A 20522-nucleotide genomic window follows, 5' to 3' on the forward strand; every position below is an offset into this window, starting at 1 on the left:
CAAAGCATGAAATGCCACTCTCGGAAAGGAGTTGTTGGCCTCAATGCACCATGGCTCGTAACGTCCCTGCCCGACAGTGCAGAAGACACACGTGCGTGTTCTGCGTTTGCTGTAGCGGCACCGAGCGCTGCTAAACTGGGTCGAGGCTCAAAGGGCAGAACGAGTTCTGAAAAGCCTTCTCTCTAAACACACACAGTTCAGGGGATCCCAAACCCTGATGATCTGTGAAGCCTGCAGGCTTCCCGACTCTGCACCCAACTCCTCTTCAGGACATAACTGGAAGTTGGCGTGGTACCACTGGGCTTATGGTTTATCGAAGAAACATATGTCCCAGCAAATACTTGCCTACACAATCAGAAAACTCTTTGAGGGAAACAAACCATGTGCACAAACACACACATGCATATGCTTCAGTGACTAAAACTAGAACCCATTTTAAAAACAAACAAGTTTCTTTTCAGGAAGCCTATTTGTGTCAATGGAGAATCCTCTCACTAAACTGAGGGGCAGCTTTAATACAGCACACAGATGGTTTCTCACTTACCACAGTCCTGTTAGCTTTGCATTAACCAGACCTTTTTGGTCCAGATTACATTGCTGGAATAGGAAAACCCCAGTTCTGAGAGATTCTTCCATGCAAAGCACGTTTACATGATGTAATTCTTACACTGTGTGATCAGAAATTTTTATTTCCATACAGACTGCTATAGGTGATTACCTTAAGGCTCCACTGGGAACCAGTTTGTCTCTCCACCCAGAAGGTATGTTTTAGCTTGGACATCTTCCCAAAGTTTTAGGCGGTGCACATTAGGACAGCCTTGTTGCATTACTTTTATTCATTGACCCCGAGTTAATTTTCAAAGCTTTTTCTTGTTAAATTTCCCTTTTTCGTCAACTTTATGTGTAACTATTTTTTCAAGCACATTTGAGTGAATTTTGAAGCAGTTCTACTCGGTCACTGCCAGAGGTGCTGTTCAGATGAAGATGTGCTCTCCAGATCACACAAGAGGAGCTGGCAGGCTCCTAAACAAACCTTGCCAGGCATTCCTTATCCTTGGCACCGGTGTTTAGTCTTCTCATGGTTCAGCAGCACTGGCCTCTCTGCCCAAACGTGGAGGAGAAACTGCTTCCACCCAAGCAAAGGAAGGAAGGACATCTGTTTGATCAGCCTTCTGCCCCTGCCTGGTCTGGCAGTGTCTCCCAGCCTTTTGCTTTATTGAAGAAATAGTTTAACATGAGAATTAATCTTGTTGATAAACCAAGCACATTTATACACAACTGGGCCCAATCTGAACATACAGGGAGGGACACGGGGGTACTCACTGTGTATCAGAGGCTCTGGGGTGCCACCTCCTCTTGGACAAATAAAAATCACTCAAGTATGAGATGCAGCACCCCCACAGAGAAAATTAAGCTTACCAAGCTGTATCCTAAGGTCTCAACACTTCAGAGATAACCCAGGACTGCCCAGCTTGTATTTGGACTAAGCATAAGTCTGGGCTAACTGCATTTAAGAAGTTTAACTGAAGCCCATGTAAGGTATTACATGTAGGCTCCATGGAAAATATATTTTTAATCCAGATGTAACATGACTGAGACAAGCTTTTACATTCCTTCAAAATTCCTTACTAGTGGGAATGGCCTTGACTTCCCTGAGAAAACTCTTCAGCATCAACGCTGTCATTCAGACTGTTGGACCTTCTTTTCTGTGGGTGGGGGGTGAAAACCTCACCTATTTTGGGTCCAACAAAAGATTTCATCACAGAGGTAGTTCAAGAATGCTGCTTCTCATCATTCCCCTTCTTACCCACACTCCTACATAAGTTTGCATGGTGTTTTCCACTTGGATTAGCTGCCCCAGTTACAGCCATAGGCTACACTCCAGCTGTATATGCATTACTACAGTAGTTTGGGATTTTACTTTGCCCTTTAGTCTGGTGCACAGGCATGAATGCCTCTTCCACAACATGGTTCAAGAACGTTTGAAGGACAAGTGATAGTTTAGAGTCTGATGTTGTCTTTACAGGCTGCACCATACCTGGGGAGTTCCTGGAGAATTGTACCTGGTTTAGTTTCCTTAGACGGAACTTGTACACCTCAAAACCATTCTGTGAACCAAACCAATTGTTGAAAAGTGGGAAAGAGTGGGGCACTCCTTTCAAAGCCAAGATACTATTCCAGACCAAATGTGGACACAGTCTCCAATGCTGCTTTCGTCAAGGCTGTGTGTTTCTGCTTTGCAGCTCTGCTATTCCTTTGATAACTTCCCCAACTGGCTGATTGAACCCAGAGGGAAGACAAATTCCCCCATGAAATTATAGGCAGATTTCCTGAAGCCCAAAGGCCCACACAAGCTGATAGACAGGTGACACACGGAGTGAAATACTTAGTGATACAGAGTGATTTCTATGCTAATCTGTACAAGGCAATGACTGTGCCTCTAAGGTGCAATTCTTTGAGCAAACAGTTAAGATAAACCGGTACATTGAGGATCCAGATCTATCTCGAGATCCTCCTACTCCAAACTTTGTAGGAAGGGAGAAAACCCCTATTTTTGTAACATCGAACAGAAGAGTTGCAAGTTACTGAGTGAAGTGTCCAGGAAATACCAAAGCACCCAGTCTTTTTATTACAACATTTATTTTAGTATAGAAGGCACTTACAATACAGAAAGAAAAAAAAAAAATATCATAGGCACCAAAAGTGAAGTTAGAATTAAAATGACAAAGAAACAGTTTACCAGACAAAAGGAGCACCCTTCCCTGTTAACAATACAGCACACGGAAATGAAGCTATTGATGACTAATTTTTTAAACAGTTGGGGCATTTTTTTTTTAATAGAAAAAGACAGAGACTGTTCTACTGTGAACTGAAATTAAAAAAGAACCCCTCCACACACCTGTACAAGGATTTAGGAGTTGGTGGTGTTCACAAGCATGGGGCCCTTCAGCTCCGGCACTGCAGGAGGTCCTGGTACATCTCAATGAGGTGAGCGGCCTCTCTCTGCCCAGAAAGCACAGCACCGTGGGTAGTGGAATAATACTTCCTGTGAGTGGCCTCCCCTGAAAACATCACCTGCATCGGCTGGAGAGGACAAGAAAAGCAGAAAAATTCAGCAGCTTTGGAAAGCAGACGTGAGGCTAAAAGAAGAAAAAACTTTCCGTGCCCTCCCACATCCCCACAAGCTGACACCAGACTTTTTAGAGTGCTGGTTCTTGAAATCCTGATGTGGTACACCACGGGGACAGGCACAGCATAGGTCTGTCAAGGTCAAGCTTGTCCTCGTTGCTATGCGGAGCTATTTGCAGGGCTGAGGCACCATCATAGAGCCAGACACTAGCTCCAATGACCTCAAACAAATCTGCATGAGTCACTGAACACCTTACTTCTCTGTCGACTCCTCTTTTTGCTCCCCCAAATTATGCTTCAGTCTTTTAGGCATTAAGGATTTATTTTTCTGGACTGCAGTTTCAGAAGGAAAAATAGTCATGTCTCAAAACCCACAGGGTGAGACACAGTGTCTTATCTCTTACATCAATAGCTAGGTGCTTGCTAAAATTGCTGCCAACTCAGTTCTGAGGCAGGAATTGCAGGTACCTCTCTTCCCCGAGAACTACAGAGAAAGATTCCTAAAGCTCCTGCTACCTTTTTTAATAGAATTCTGTGCTGAACAAAATTACATGGTGGGGTCAGGCTCTGGATGGAGGAGATGGACTGGGCAGATGCTTGGAGGCTGCATATTCGTCAGCCATTGTCTTTGGATTTGGACAAATAACCCTGAATGACGGGGTGAGTTTGGCTTAATACATTACTGCTCATCAGCTGAGCTGTGGTAACTATCTCCATGTGTGCTCTTGTTCTCCATGCTATATTCAGAAAGCAAAGGCAGTGTCTGAGAAGCAAATTCATTGTCTCCTGCCAATGCATGAGTCCCCCAGCCAAGGACTGGGCCTCCCTCACCCTCTACTGCCAACACAGAAAGATTTCCTAATATGCACCTCTGACACATTCAGACCTAGCCATTAGCAAGGATCGTGCATTTAATGCTCCATATTCAGACTATGCTTTAAAACAGAGTAACGTGCTTTCCTAGGGAATTTTGAACCGGCCAACAAGGCTAATGGTCTTTAAACACAGAGATCAGAATTCTGAAAGTCACGCAGATTCCCAGCTCTCGATAATTTCAGAGAGAGATGTGGGAATCCCTGAGATGTTGGGATTCCAAACATTAAAGGTAAAATCCTACATACATTATTTGTCTCGAGGGGTATGTATAAAAAAAAAAAAAAAAAGGAAAACACACTACTGGAGGCCCAACCTGTCTCTTTCAACCTCCCCCCAGAAAACCCGCTGCCCGCCATCATGTTAGTCTTCTTCCCACAGAACTGATTGGGGCCATACTTACAGCAGTTTTGGAGCTTTCAGCATAAGGCAGTGGTTTAGCGAGTTTCTCCACGTCGGCCCCACTAGACCCAACTTGGGTGTAAGAGTAGGATCCACGGAAGTTGGGATTGCTGCCCCAGGAGGACCGCAGGATCCGGCGAGGTTTCGGAATGTTTGGATTCCCTGGGTGGAAAGCAGGAGAAGACAAAAAGTAAGATCGTGTCTCAAAGAAAACATGACGATGGCTGTGCAAGTTGTGGAGTGGCATGTGTTCAGCCTGATTTATTGAAAATACATCCTAGCAGAGCCTGCACGCTACAGTAAAGAGGCCCTAAAACATATCTCTTTTCTATTACTGAGTTGTAAATATCTATACAACAGAAATGGCATCCCTTTTAATCTCAGCTGCAGTGTTCTGTTTTGGGAAAGATCATTAAAATACTTATGTTCCTAAGAGATTGGGAAGCTTCAGGGAACCCTGGATACAGTTTGTTTAAAATACAGAACATTTCCTGGTCTCATTTGCCATGGTGGTGATCAAGGGTATGATTCATAGGTATTTAATTGGGTGCCCAGTCTAAACTGGATGTTTAGGTAGTCTTGTGAGAGAGGTTTGCCACCAAACAGGGATGGAGATAAGGATGTTAGAAGGCAAATCCTCACTATGCAGGTGCATAGGAAAACCTGTCAGAAAGTTTTCAAAACCTGTATTACTCGCTCCAACTGCTACCCAGTTGCTCCCCATAATTAACCTAAAATTCAACAGACCCATTTTGTGGGATGCACATGGTATGGAAAGAAGGCTTTTGAGGCTGGAAGTACGATTTCTAGATTGCTGTAGGATTTCCACCGCTAAAAGGATATAGGACCTAAAGGTGAGGGGCACCTGAGGGAACCAATGATAGGGCCATCATCAGCCATTGTCCCCATCCCAAAGAGTACAGAAGCACATGGGATCCAGGACTGTAGCCAAAGCAGCTCACCAGCTGGTACCACAAGAGCCTCCGGTAGAACTGAAATAGGGAGGGTCATATGTTGGAAAGCCTCTTGCTAGGCTGGTTTGAGACCATCTCAGCATCATTAACCGAGATTTTGTTGGTGTCCTGTGATCATATCTGGCTTGGCAGGAGAAGAATAGGGAGAGGGGACATGGAGAATTGCAATGAAGATAAATTCTCTCTGCAGGAGAGCTGAGACCCACCCTTGAGGCAACCTCCCATAGCCAGGCAAGGTTCAGCTACTGGAGTCTGTGAGATTGTCAGCACAAGAAGCAAGAGTAATTGAAACACGTTTATATCTTGCACAGTTCCTGTGCCCGCTTCAGACCCTGACTCTGTAACACTTCAGCATGCTTAGCCTGCTATGAAGATGATCCAAATTCCCCCACTTTCTTCATCAGGGCTTAGGGAGGGAGACATCCAACTGTAAAGACTAGTTAGGCACTACATTATTTAGTCCTACTAAACAATTATTTAGTCATGCCTTTAATTCCTTAAAATCAGGAGCAGGTTACATCCCAGGTTCAGCTATTGGGTTTAGGAGTATCATGTGTCAGCCAGAACTATGAAATATAAGGCTAAAACAGAGCAAAGGCACCTGGATGGCTTGCCAGAGTACACTGTGAACACTTTCTAACCACTAACCCCCAGATCAAAATATGGCACAGACTAGCAAATAAATATACCCTACAAACAAAACACATCCTACAAATGAATGTTGTTTCAGGAATAAGAACTTAGCATAACAAAGCTTCTAAAATATGCTCCCCCAAGAATCTTCAAAGCAGGAATGCCTGGGATGGAAGTGAAAAGCCCAAGGGAGTCTGAGAACAGGGAGCTCTCAGATGCGTCAAGGAAGTAGGTTATCACGTTTTATTTTTAAGGGCTGTGGGAAAACCCAGGAGAACACACCATGAAAGCTGTTAGACAACACAACACCAAACAGGGCCAAAGCATTCATCCATCACACTGCATTACACAAAAACAATCACACAATGGGTTTTCAAATAAAAGGAGTCTCTGCAGTGGGCTGGTGGTGCCTCTTCTGTAGCTGGCACATATTCTCATGTTCCGCTGTCAAGGTACCCAGAAGATTTTCAATAGAGGAGTCAGCAAGTAAGATGTCGATAAAAAGATGATCAACATTAGGAACACACAGTGTTACAAGCAATGAGATGAGGGCTTGTCAGCCTGCAGATAAGGCCACAGATCTGCTAAAAGACTGAAATTTGTTAATGAAAGGGTTTGTAGAGTCATTAGCCCAATCAACGATTGTATAAATTCAGCAATATTTAATAGAGCAATCGTTAAAACTGGTAAAAGCAACAGCTTTGTCTCTCTCTAGTGTTTCCCATGGATGACCTTCTACTGTGTATACAAGCAAGTGAACAGCAGCCTTCCCGCCAGGGAATTATTCTTCACATAGCAACTTCATCACAAGGGAAACTGCAACACAGCAACATGAAGCATGTGGCATTGGGCAGATGGCAGAGCTTCAGGCAGAGACGCCTGAGCCAGCTGCCAGCATGGAGCAGGGCTAAGGAGCCTGGGTACATTAAAACACAGCTGTACAGCTCCCAGAACCGAAGCCAGTCTCCTTACCTAGCACTATGCTGTGTGGTGCAGATGTACCAGCTCTTGTGAGCTCCTTTAAGGTCCTCCAGCACATCAGACCGCGTGAGCATGATCCAAGTGTCCATTGTGCAACTATTGTGCCCCTGCGCTTCTGCATTTATGCACCTTTTAATGTGAGGAGCTGTTTCCAAGAGAAAAATCAGGAGGCTTTCATTTCTGCTGCACACAGGAGAAGCTTGGTTGAAGGTCAGACAGGAACGTGTAACACAAGCTCTGATCCTGAACTGTTGTTTGCAAGACAGAAACTAGAAAGACTAGGAGGGCCACACTCATTCAAGGAATCTATTTAATTGGACTTTCTCAATCTGCCCTTAAATAGATGGGTAACCATGTGCCTTTCCCTGCAGATAAAAGTAACAATTAATACAGATGTGGAAACTTTTAAGTTTCCAAAGAGAGATAAAATGGCTAAAAAAGGATCTTAGCTGCCACTAAAATAGGAGGGCACAATCTTTATGCCACAGATTTCCACTTGTGAAGCTATAGAAGATAACTCTGTGTGCCTCAAACAATCTCATCTTTATTCAGCTACTGGGAGGTGTGGCTACACAGATTTATTGGTTATGGGGCTGATTATAAGACACAGGATTATCATAAAAATCAACTCTGAGATCTAAATTAAGACACCCAAATTTAGTTGCCTACCAGTGAGCAAGGTACCTAAGAGCCCATCAAGGCCAACAGAGATCAGTGGTACTACCCACACACTAGCACCTACAGCCACCAGACAGACGTTAGGGTATCCCAGGCATGGGGCTGGTAGATATGATGCAGAACAAAAGAGATCCATTCCCCTCTAGAGAAATAGCTGGAAGATGGGGAGGACAACTCAGGGCATCTCCAGCCACAGCTTGACAAATCAGTGACTCCTTCAGAACTGAGCATGCCTGCAATTACTGCCTTCAGGCTTCTAACACTCTCAGCTTAGCCAACAGAGAAACCAGAGCAACAATTCTAATTGTTCGAAGGTATCCCATTTAATCAGATTTAGAGGACACCGCTTTTCAGCCATCCAGTTGTGAAAACCAGTAATTGTCAATGGTTCTTAGGTTAGAACAATCCTCAGAGCTTTTCACAGCAAAGCCAGATAATCCGCAACACTAACCTGCATGTGAAATGTAAGGTCACAGAGGCAGATCATCACCTCTCAGAGAGGAATTCTCAGTGTGAAGTAACACTGAGTCTAAAAAATGGTTTTAACATAGGATTGGTCTAACACCCTCTGAAGCCAAAGCAAAGGACTCCATGAGCAATGGACTGGGAAAACACAGCTGAAGATGGGAACCTACTTGGTAAAGCATTAATTCTTTAATAGAAAAGTAAGAAATAAGAACTTGAGGGATTTTATAACCAGAACATGAAAGCTACAAAAGGCAAAGTGAACATTAAAAGGCTCATACTACCTACTTTCATTACTGAATATAAGGCTCTCTCTATACCCAGTATAGAAAAGCTTCTTCAGAAGGTGTCACAGAGCACCAAGTGACATATGGAAGATCTGAACTGCCTCATGGAAGAGTCTTTCTTTCCACTGAGCTTAGGACCCTAGGAGGACTAGTTTCCCAACTCAGTTAGCTGACTTACATGAAGTTGGGTGGTGGGAAACACTTTAAAAGCTGGGTTTGGTGGTGCTAATTGGACCAGAGGAGTCCATTCATTTTCAGAAATAACTACAGTTAGATCACAGACAGAAGGCTGCTTTGTCCCCTCACAGCCACCTCCCAGCTGGTCTAACCCACTCCCAATGAAACAGATTAGTGGAGAAGATGGTAGGTGCATGGAGAGCTGAGCACGGTTCTGTTGTTTCAGCCTGCCTGGCACCTGGTCCAGACAATCCTTGAGGTATTGCTTCTTCTGTGAACTTGCTAGGGAAAACGGGAGCAAGGGTAACAGGATAAACCCAGCTACCTTAGCAAGGCCATCCTGGAAGATCTGCGAAAAGGTTTTCTACAAACTAACAAGTTTTGGGGGCAGAAAGTGGAACAGGTTATATTGTGTAATGGGTGCTCCAACAACAGGTTTTCTTCTTGCGGTTTTGAGCAGCTGAAAGGCCACCTTTCAGCTTATGCACAAAATGTTCATTGCAGGGCAAGGCCCTAGTAAATTCAGTCTAAAATTCTCCAGGGTTAGATAACCCAGGATCAGCAGAAGGCTGAGACAGAGCTCACACTGCTGAAGAGTCTGATGGACAGTGACCAGGTGCAGTATCAGCTGGAACAGCAACTGCAGCACATACCGACGACCCAGTGCCAACATATTTCCATCCTGGGGGGAAGAAAGGAACATCCAACACATGTAAACAATAACAGTGAAGGAGCCCAAGAAGGAAGAGGGAGAGTATACTCCTAGCTGCCAAACTAAGAAAGACCCAAAGAGCCAAATTCCCACTGACGAATCGAGGTGTTTTAAAAAATAAGCCGTCTTAAGCAAGAAGAGCTGCAACAAACAAGGTTGTTTATACACTCTGGGAGACATCGGCACTGGAACAACTTGGCCGTAAAGAGGAGAATAGCCTCCTGCTACGCCTGCGTAGGGCAGCAGTTGGCCTGCTGAGGTCAGGGGGAAAGAAGGCATGTATATATTGACATTGCAACACAACGTAGGGATACCCAACACCGCTGAAAACAGCCAGCTCGGGAAGCTGCCCAGAGTCCAGCATTGACTGATTCATCCTACTTCTCTGCAGGCTGCAGGGGAGCCACAGGTTCATCATCCAACATAAATGCAACACTGAACAAGCTGAAACAAGGATTCAGTTTTGGTCACTGCACTAGGGTTTCTGAATCCAAAGTATACCCTATGATTTCTGAAGAGAGTAGTAAAATGTAAAACCTCTTCTGGCAGTAGCCAGTTATGCAGGTAGTCCTCAACTTCCCAAGAACCCTTTCTCTAAATCTCTGCATTGTCGGTAGCAAATGTTCTGTAAGCACAGAGGAAAGCTACACTTGTGAAGGCAAATTTCTCCAGCTAATTGGAGATCCATGGACAAAAGGTAAGGATGGAAACCCACTGGGTGCTGAGACTTGGCTAACACAAGCTAGCAAGCAGATATAAATAGCTTAGCCATAGGACCCATCTATAGAATAGCATAAAATACACCTAATCTTGGAGGACACTGCTCTTATAATTGCTTATAATTATGTATAAATCCAAAATCCTTGTTTCAAGACTGCCAATAAGCCAATCGCTATTTCTTTCAGCATTACTACCTTATGCTTGAACTTATACAGTGTCTCCCATCAGCCGGTCTCTAATAACTCCACAGAAAAAAAAAAGCCCTCTCCTTGGTAATGTGTGCAAGCTCTAGAGAAGTGACTGCAGACAAACTAAGGCCCAGCTTGTTCAAATATTACTACCTTTAGTGATTTCATCTTGGATTTTCTCAGCATAATACACATAAGATCTGTCTTGCTCCAACTGCTGCCTTTAATGTGATGTGTGCTCAGTACATGTGAAACCTGTGAAGTCCAGGAAGATTTAGGTGAACCACCCAGCAATGGAAACTCTCCGAGATCAATGGATTCGTCAAAATTTAGGCCAATGAGATTTCCATATAGCCTCATGTTAAATGGAAGTCAGGGATGCGATTCAACCACTGCATCTCAGCTGATGTAAACAGGTTCAACTCCACTGGCTCTAAGAGAGCTATGCTGCTTTCCACAGCTGAGATCAGTCCTCAGGAGTACTGAGTCAGACAGCTCCAGCTGCTGAAGAGTTATTTGTGATTAAATAAAGCAGAGGATGTGGAATCCTCAAGCACTTCTGCCCACCACTTCCTGAGCTGGTTATCAGCCCCTCTGTATAAATAGCTTTCAGGAACACCCAAGCAGGAGGTATGCTGGAAGCACATGCACAGCCCATTCAAAGGGACATAAAACACCAAAGAACTAAAAATTACTTTAGTGCATTTCCTTCCTAGCGGTTATTCAACAGCCCAACCCCACTCTCCCTCTCCTCTCCACTCACCAAATGAAACAGAGCATGGCTGACCTGTAAATTTACGTAGCATTTCGGTGCAGGTTTCTGCCACAGTTTCATCATCACACTTCTCCATAATCAAAGCCTCTTCTCCACAGATCCAGCCACTCAGGACGTGGCCGTACCTCTCTGGTGGGTAGAGTACATCAAAGCTGCAGATCTTCTTGTACCACAGCTCCTCGGGATAAGTCAAGCTCTCACTCTCTGCCTCATCTTCCCAGACAAACTGGATGCTGTTGCATTCAGAACTCCAGAAAGGCTCTTCGAACTCCAGGAAAATCTTGTCAGTCGTATTGATTCCTAGCTTCTCAATGGCCATCACCTTCTCCTCGGGCAAGCGGGGATGAAACAGGCTCTCGTGGCGTTTCTTCAAGACTCCCAGGGACACAGTCACAATGACATGGTCAGCTGGGATGAACTCACAGTCCTCGCACTCTACGAAGACATCGGAGCCCTTGTCCTCCTCGGGGAGGTCACTGTTGTGGTCAGCCACCCTCTCAATCTCCTTGCTGACCGATTGGTTCCAGTGGATGCACTTGACTGGCTTGCGGAGCTGAATGACAGACTCGGGAATGGAGCGGGCCAAAATCTCCACAATTTTAATGAAACCGCAAGGAATGATGTGATGAGCCCCAGGGATTTCGGTCCATTCCCCAAATTCACTGAGTGAGACTTCATCCATGCTGTGGGAGCTGCTCTCACAACTCTCTACCTAAGGAAAAGCAACACAAAAGCAACATTGCCACAGAGCAACTCATTTTGCCACAGCATAATACTGCAAGGGCACAGAGGAGCTGCACAAGCTGGGAGTGTTGAATACCACTCTTAAACCACATTATTTTTGCTATTAAAGAAGTGTTTGGCCATAGGACCTGGCAAAATCAATCCTTAGCTTTCCTTCCAGCCAGAGAAACCATGTTGTCATTGTAACAAGCTGCATCAGCTTGTGTTGCATCGGCCACAGTTGCATCATCCAGAGTTCAGAGATGATGTCTTTGCTTCTGCACGATTCTTGGCTACAGTTCTGACTGTTTTCTATCGTTTCAAACCCACTTCACTGGTCAGGGACTGGCTACTTGATGCTCCTACAACAGAAGCTGGAGTTATGTTAATCAGATGTTCTTTCCAATGTTAATAAATGTTCCCATGAGGAGCCATGAAAAACTTTTGGCAGCTATTTCTGCTGTCTGCAGCTTTCAACATGCTGTCAAACAGTCAGCAATCAGCAAGCTAACAATCTGCCAGAGGTGAGAGGACCCAGCACAGAAGGAACTGAAGGAGACAGAAAAGGGAAATGCCAAGATGTGAGACACTTGCGTTTGATTCACTTGATGTGATTATCAAAGCTTTAGATTCAGGACCTGTTGGTTAATGTTTGTAGGAGTATTAGGTATAGCCATAGCTTCCAACAATCCCTGGAACAAAGGCAGGATGTTTGGCCTGTCTTGTGATAAGTTTCTAATGATAATACTGATGCATGGGACACAGTGATCTTAAAATCTTCAAATCACCGGAGTCACAATGATTTGCACACTGTAATTCTTTAAGCATTTTAGACAAAGGGAACATTACAATTCCTTGCCTCACCCTTTGGCCAATTATTCCAGGCCTTTCCACACTTTAATGATCATGTTTGGAAGCCTGGCAAGTGTAGACCCTCTCCCTGTGGAGCATCCTGGTGCAGGGCAGGAATCTCTGTGCTGGGCTAAGATGTCAAGCAAACAAGTAGAAGTTGTACTGAGTAGTTCACAGGCTGCTCCTGTGACTGTACTGACAATCAAGTGGTTGCCCCTTCCTGGTCATTGCCCAATGACTCCAGTGAAGACTGAGCAGGCACAAACTGCTGGGACAGGTTGCCAGTAGCTAGGTCTTGAAGACCTATCCTCTGAGTCTGCTGTGGTTCCACCCCATCTGATGGCTGAGCAAGCACTCTCCAGCACTTACCCAGGGTCACTTCTGCTGGCCCACGATACAAACCCTGCACCCTAGGTCACGCAACAGGCTGCTCATCCTGCCTGGATGCTCCAACAGGACACTCCACATTATAAAGGTAACAAACAGTGATGAACGACTATTTGATTCTTTCAACTATGAAGGAAAAATGCCAGGGAGAAAAAACAGGCAACTACCAAGCCTATACTTTGCCTGAGACACCAGTTAATCCCCACTCTCTCAGCAACCACTCTGATCTGATAGTCTTAAGTATCAGAAACTTTGTTGTTCTCAAGTATTTACACATGAGAAGGGATTTGCAAGACTTGCAGAAAAAGTCTCTGGCTGTGGCAACCGCAGAAGTAACCACCAGGAAAACCAGAGCTGTATCAAATGACTAATATTGTCTGCATAGGTGATGTTACACGGATAACACGATAAATAACTAGTCTTTACGTGGCAGCTGTGGAGACACCCTGTGATACAAGCTCTTGGGTCAGGACACTGAGATAGCAAAACAGCGCTCAGGATGCCTGGGTTCAAATCTCAGTTTTATCAGAGAGATAAAACTGACTCTTTAGGTCTTTATTTCTCTTTATTTCAGCTTCCCACCTGTAAATGGTGAATACCATACATTTACCCACATCACAGAGTGCTGCTTGCCTCCCTTGCCTCATTTCATAAGCCTTTAAGTCATTATAATTGAAATAGGAATGACTGTTACACTTTATTTGTGGAGTGCTTGATGCAGCATTAAGTCCTCATCCCACAGAGAACTCATTTAGGCCAAGGCATCAAGGAGATAAAAAGAACTAGGGAAGCCATGAGGAAAGATGGTTGGGACGTGAGTTTATACAATCTACCTTTGATTTTATTGCTTTACCTTCAAAATGCCTTCTAGGGATATCCTCAACAAATTACTAGTATCAAGGTTACATTTCTTCTGGTCTCTGAGATATGGACAGAGGCAGAAGGGGGTAAAAACCACTCAGGAACCACACATGGAATTCTAAGTGTAAGGCACAAGACAAAACATTACTAAAAGAACCTGACAATAAAGTAGCTTCAGGTGGTGAGAAAACATTAAATCACACCAGAAAATTTAACAGGGCCTAGGAAAATCCCTTCTAATTAGAAAGGTGGAAGTTTAAGATAACAAAAAAAAAATGCGTAAAGGCATTATTTCTTGCAGGCCACTGTCTTTGGATATGCATCACGAGGAAAGTTGTCAATATAAACACAAACTGCCCCAGTGGCAAGTGACCACAGAAGGCAATTCCCCAGTGATGGGCAAGGCTTAGCCAGGTGTCTGAGGTTCAAGATTTGTCTGCTCTTAGTTAAAACAAGAAAAACCAATGACATGCACACACACCTTAAGGTACTGCTGGATCATGGCTAGTTTCAGCCTCTTGACGGCCTCTGTGTCATCCGGATCGGCCTTGACACGTTTGCGCACTACGTCCCGTGTAAAGACGCCCACACTATTCTGGCTCTCAGCATTGACTGGTTTACCTCGTTGGAAGAACTCCTGAGTCAGGTTATAGACCTGCCAGAGACAGGACAGAAAGACAGACAATGTGATTCACAGCAGAATCCAAGCCCCATGCAGGATGTTTTTTCTTCCATCCAAACCTAGCCCATTCAGATCACCTTCTCTTGCCAACTTTAGAGATCAGCTTTGGCAGTTTATTGTGCGCGCTGCTCCAACACCATGTCAAGTTGCACCCACAGCTATGCTGGTTCGAAGGCAGGAAGCAACACTTCCCTCCAGGCAAAGATAACCACCCTTACTCACCTGCAACAGTCTAGTTACTATTAAGTCATTAAGTTAGTATTATTATTAAGTTATTTTTTAATTTGAGCATGTCCGTCCTATCACCTGCAGAAGACCAAGTGAGGCATTCCTGCCATTTTCAGGAGCTAAAGCCTATCGTTCAACCAGCTGTTTAGATACTGCAGCTGGATCAGTAAGCTAAGCAACCGCAGACTGCAGAGCACCTCTACAGAGCGGGCTTCGGTTTGCTCTGTGTAATTTCTGGTTCTGCTGAGCAGCGTCACAGCCTAACTTGGCCCCAATGTCCATGCAGTCTACTAGGAGTGAACTCAAGCACCAGGACCCCACACTTCCTCACATCTGACAATAAAGCACCAGCTCTTCTCCCACCTCAGTCTCTCAGGTGCAGTCCCAGGTTGCAGGGCCCATACGTTTGACTGCTCTAACCTGGAACCAGCCCTTCCACCCTCTCCATTATTTAGCAATAATGCCCAGGAATCCACCAGGGTGGGGGAATTCAGTTTCATAGTTACTTTTCTGTTGTCCCCAGAAAAATAGGAAGCAACCAACACAGGCTTAGTGAAGGAATTTTGTATGCACACACATTTGACTTGAGCATGAGACAAGTATAGATCCATGGAAAACCATGACATCTCTAGTAGTTCCCTTCCAGGAGCCAGCCTGAGGAGGACCCACAAGAAATATCCCCTTCTAATAAATCACTCCTCTTTGAAGGACATCTTTTTTTCACTGCAGTTTTCTACCATAAAAGCTACTTAAAAACAAGAAAACCACCATCCACGTTGGCCATCTGCTTGTGGCTGTCTGGAGTAACCAGTACTTCTGTCTGTAATATTACCAGGAGAGCCTGCAGTTGAATCATGGCCCTTCATCTCCATGGAAAAACTCCAAGGAATCTTTTAACACAGGAAAGCTTTTAAAAGAGGCCTCCCAGAAGTGCAACTCATTCTATTAATGACTTGTTCGTCCAGAATTAGTCACCTTCTTATTTATATCTGCCACAGGGGTGCACAGTATTCTTGTAAGTAGAGAGGCCAGATCCCATCTCGGTGAGTTTTTCCTGTCAGAGATGGTTTGATTACAACTTATGATCCTTTTCTGGAGACAAATTATTGGGACATACTGAGAAGTTCAACTCAACAGTAAATGCCTGCTAGGAAGCTGGCAGAACTGTGGCAGCCTCTCCTTCAAAGGCTCCTAGAGCCTCCCACTCTCTGCTGATACGGCTAATTCACCATATTTTAGTTTCTTCCCACTCCAATTCTCTCCAGAAGCTTGATTTTCTCTTGGGTTTTAGGAATGAAGTGAATTTGATGAGGCAAAATAGAGAGATGATGAGGAAAGGGAGGTAGTGAGGGAAAATGCATGGCAGTGGTAGAAGCAGGTCTGTGAGTGAATGCAGGAAGATGAGTTGATAAAGACAAGTAAGGGATGAGAAGGAAATTGAAGAAGAAAATAGGTGAATGAATGAAAAAAAGGGAAAATAAACTACAAAACTAGAGCAGTAGTAATCACAAGAAAAATGAGTGGAACTGGTGAAGACAGAAGAGAACTGCAGACACTGATTGGGTCACAGCCTTTCCAAGGAGATTTCCAGACAAGAAAGATTGAGACCAATGCCCTATATGAAATGAAGGCTTCCAGCAAAGGAAAGGAAATAGTGCCTTCTCTGTTCCCCAATGCTAAAAGCTCTTTGGCAGTTTCAACATCCCACAGTTCTCAGGTCCACTGATTTCTGAGGCCCAAACCACTTCCAGCAAGTACAAGCTGCATAGACCTTGCGTCAGCATAATGCAGCTCAGCTTTCATAAGCCGATTGCACACTATAAGCAGATAACACATTCACAAGACAAGCAAAGCTGTGTTAAAACCCAGCTACCATTTGGCCAAAAGGCTAAGTGAGCCATGGGTATGTTTTTATTAACCATTGTATTCTTCATTGCCCAACAGAGAAAAGAGCAGAAATGCACAGTTCTCTGTGCTGTAAACATCAAGTCAAGTCTTTCCTATATATGTCATCCCATCGATCAGACAGCAGGTAAGTATAATCACCATCAGGATTTGTTATTTTTTTCTCAGAATCCCTGTTATTTCCTTGCTTTTCTTGGGGGTGCCAAACCATTTGATGAAGAACAGAAGGCAAAGCTGTTGTAGGCAAGAAGCAAAAGGAGAAACAACAGCAAGTCCTACATTAAGAGATACTTTGTCATAATAAAAGAATCAAAAAGATGCTCAAAATGTATTCTTTAATGCAGCAAACACATCCTGTATAAGAAACCCTCATTTAAGGTAGATTCCCAATGAAGTACGAGCATAATTGTACTGTCTGGAGTTGGAGTTACCTAGGCTTTCCTTCCCCAGGTGGGAAACTGCTCATAATAACAGAAAGCATCATCATCCCTATGGGACCACCTTTGAAGTCACTGGGAACAGGCATTTGTGAGATTTGAAAACACATTCTCCTTCAAACATTTCATCATGATGTGATGATAGAAGGGTTCCTAAGAGAGTTCAAGTGGGCTTTATCTCAAAGATCCTGGTGAAAGGTAGCATCAAGAATGACCTGAAAGATTCTGCTCATTTTCTAGTTAACCCTACAAAATATCCATACATCCAAACTGAGAGCACTGTGCCCATCAGCAAGGAGAGCTACACCATATACAGTCCAGACTCATCTCCCTTTTATATTATCACACCCCCGAAACAAGCAGGGGGGGAAAAAAAAAAAAAAAGAAAAAAAAAAAAAAAGACAGACCATCAACTCCAAGCTCCTACTACTGGCAAACTCACATCCCAGCACAATGACCTCATCATTTCTCACTCTAAAGCTCCTCCGAGTTTGGGCCAAACAACTGGCCCTAGAAGCCTGTCTGCAAGAACCATCTGCAGAAGCAAAAGACACAGAACATCTCAAGTGACCATTCATTCTAAGCAGATTTTCTTCCCTAATTCTGAGGGTTTACATACAATCCTGCAGGGAAATGGGGCTGAAAGTCAGAAATTAAAAGGAGTTAACTGAATGTCCATAATCCCAAAATGGCTTCACTTCAGCTTACATCTTCTGTCTTCTTTCTGACCAGCTTTGGGGCATCCCACAACCAGGGTCTCTGCAGAAAACGTGAGTTCCACCAGGAGGGATGTCCTCTCTCTTACCTACAGGCTTCCACCTACACGTGTTTACTACATACGTGCTCTTCCACCACAGGAAGAGGCAGTCTCTTAGGAAGAACAAATCTAAATAAAGAAGCTTCTCAGCACTGAAGGAGATCAGGAAAGCACATCCCAATCCACGCTCCTTCCTGTCTGCGCCGGTGACGATCCGTAGCATTGTCTTTTTCTCACTTGGCTTAAAAACTGCAGTGACTTAATCCCCGGTCAGTAAAAAAACCTCTATGGAGATAGGTCCACGCTGTTACCAGGCCAGACATCTGTCAGTGCAATAGAGGGGCAGGGAGGGAACCGTGACTCTCAGTGGCCCTTTGGTCCTGCTTTCTATGATAATGCAAGGCAAGGCACTCGAGCTTAATTGGGGATGGCATGAAGCCCAGCACAGGGTGGGGGTGAGAAGGGTGGAAAACTTTGTCAGTCTTTGGCTGCATCCCTCCCCCAGGAGCTGTGCAGCACACAGGAGAAAGCTGACAGATAACAAGGCCATTAATTAGCTGATTGTTAAAGGGAGGGTTCCTGTGAAACAGGTCTTTAGGGACCATGTCCTTACTGAAAAGCCTACGTAAAATAGGCACTTCTTCTAAATCAGGCTGGCCGATGGACTGTGAAATTCTTGGGCAGGCAAAGCAGTGTGATTTTTCACCTGCATTTAACTTGTCAAGTTCACCACCTCCCTCCCACCCTTCAGAAATAGCTGGGAGATGGCCTTAAATACCTCTTTGGAGAGGGAAATGAAGACTTCGCAGGGACAGAAGAGCAACTCTGAGATGGGTTGTCCCTATTCACATCTTCCCAGCAGTTATAAGCACACATAGACACTGAAGCTGCAGATGTTATCCTCAAAGGTCACACTCCTGTCGCTTTTCTTTGAGGGTCATGCAGATGTGGTATAAGCAGGCAGAGGCAAAAATCTTCCCCCAGCCCCAGGATTCCCCCAATTATCCTAGCAGGAGTCGAGAGAGAAAGGTGGGAAGATTATGAATATGTGGCACAGACATCGCACCCTTCCAAAGCTGGTGCCCTCTTCCTTTGAGAGACTGACCAAATGGACTAGCGATGACCCTGAGCAGCTCCAGCCCTGCTCAGTACACAATCTAAGAAGGATAGTCTTAAAACAGCAGTGGCTGGAGAATCGTCCTGCCAACGGCAGGCTCGATGCCCCTTCTCATGGTGCATTGCTTGGCAATGCGTGGTTGGAAATCCAGGTAGCTGCTCTGCAGGACTGGAGACCTTCCTTGCAGGAATTGCCTAGTTTTCTAGTGCTCTCACGGAGGCGGATTTGGGTCACTTTGGTCACAAGCTTGTGATAGATCTTGACCGGCTTCAATGCAGTGCAACAGTCTCTCAGTCAAGACAGCCTCTCATAAGAACACTTCTGCTACAGAAATGAAGAGCTGAGCAGTCTTACTGCTGGCTTTCTCGTACCCAAATAAAGGCTTCTGTGAGGCATCCCTACAGCTATTAAAAATTCAGGCTACTGCAAACAAAAAGAAGCAAAACTTGTACTGAAGTAGAAGCCGCCAGCCAAAAAAGATTGGGTAAGTGCCCAGAAAATGCATAAGGACTTTCCAAATGAACTAGCGAGGCAAAGCTCTGGAAGTACTGGGGTGCCTTGCCTTTCACACCAGGAAAATTCAGCACACAGAGGAGAGACTTCGCCTTGCTAGGCTCCAGCTTCAGTGACTCCACATACCCAAGTGGAACACTCGAGGGAGATCCTCTGCACTTTGCATTCACTAGAATTTGGTGTCCAGATGACAAGATAATTGGGGCTAGAGAGATACAGATGGAGAAACAGAGCTGGAGGCATATGCTCGAGCCCAAGCACGTGGCAGCTGCTGCAGCGAAAGAAGGGCAGTGTGTGAGTGCATGGGAAGTGAGCCGGCTGTGCAGGGGAGGGCAGGCATTTGAAACTGTGACAAATTTAGCCCCGTTCATTCAGGAATACATTTTCCACTGTTAATGCCAGTGCTCCATCCCTGAATAGGCTTTGCATCCATCATGCAGTTGCTGGTTGTCTTGTTTGATTGTTTTGGTCTTTTTTTCTTTTCAAGCCAGGACAGTGTGTGTCACAGCCTTTGCTATCTCAGCCTCTTCTAAAGTGGGAGATGCAGCCCGAGACATGAGATGACATGATGGTGGGATTGCTAACAGCGGGCTGCCCCAAGACTCTGAGAAGGGTCAGGGAGCTCCTACAAGGCAAGAGAGGAGCCTGACCTCAGGATTTGGTGATCTGTAAGGTGGTTTTTCACCCCAGACAACTTCAAGATGTTTTAACAAAACCTCCCAGAAAACGTGCCTCCTCAAAAAAACAGAGATGCAGAACTGAAGACCAAATTCCTACTGCTCCTCCTCAGCACCCATTTCATCACCAGTTAAAGCAAGAGAGTATTGGCGAGCCAGGATGAAGAAAAATGATGGAATGGACTTAAGTGAAAATGGAAAAAAAAAAAAAAAAAATGCAGGGGGAAGTCAGGAACTTAACAAAACACAGAACAGAAATGCACCAGGCAGACTCAGCACTTGTAAACAGAAACATTCTCTGCACCTCATGCCAGAGTAAAAGGTCCCCAAATCCATACACCTGCTGCACATGCTCCTGACTGCTCACCCACCAGTCTTTCTTAACTGGA

The 20522-nt window shown here is 44.8% G+C and overlaps 1 protein-coding gene across 2 annotated transcripts in view; it reads right to left on the bottom strand.

Moving 5' to 3' along the window:
- Positions 1–2633: 2633 nt before the first annotated feature.
- The window catches only part of SMOX (spermine oxidase), a 55570-nt gene continuing 37681 nt past the window's right edge, over positions 2634–20522 (bottom strand). The window contains exons 4-7 of one of the 2 annotated variants that reach the window (XM_010580749.1): positions 14299–14472; positions 11007–11706; positions 4406–4566; positions 2634–3084 (exon numbers count right to left, since the gene is read on the bottom strand). In XM_010580749.1, coding sequence (XP_010579051.1) covers positions 2947–3084; positions 4406–4566; positions 11007–11706; positions 14299–14472 — 1173 coding nt within the window. In that variant the 3' untranslated portion in view covers positions 2634–2946. The remainder of the gene's footprint in view (positions 3085–4405; positions 4567–11006; positions 11707–14298; positions 14473–20522) is intronic. The other variant, XM_010580750.1, reaches the window with a different exon arrangement.

This window comes from Haliaeetus leucocephalus, unplaced genomic scaffold (assembly GCF_000737465.1).
Source record: "Haliaeetus leucocephalus isolate CR32 unplaced genomic scaffold, Haliaeetus_leucocephalus-4.0 Scaffold741, whole genome shotgun sequence".
NCBI classification, from domain to species: domain Eukaryota; kingdom Metazoa; phylum Chordata; class Aves; order Accipitriformes; family Accipitridae; genus Haliaeetus; species Haliaeetus leucocephalus.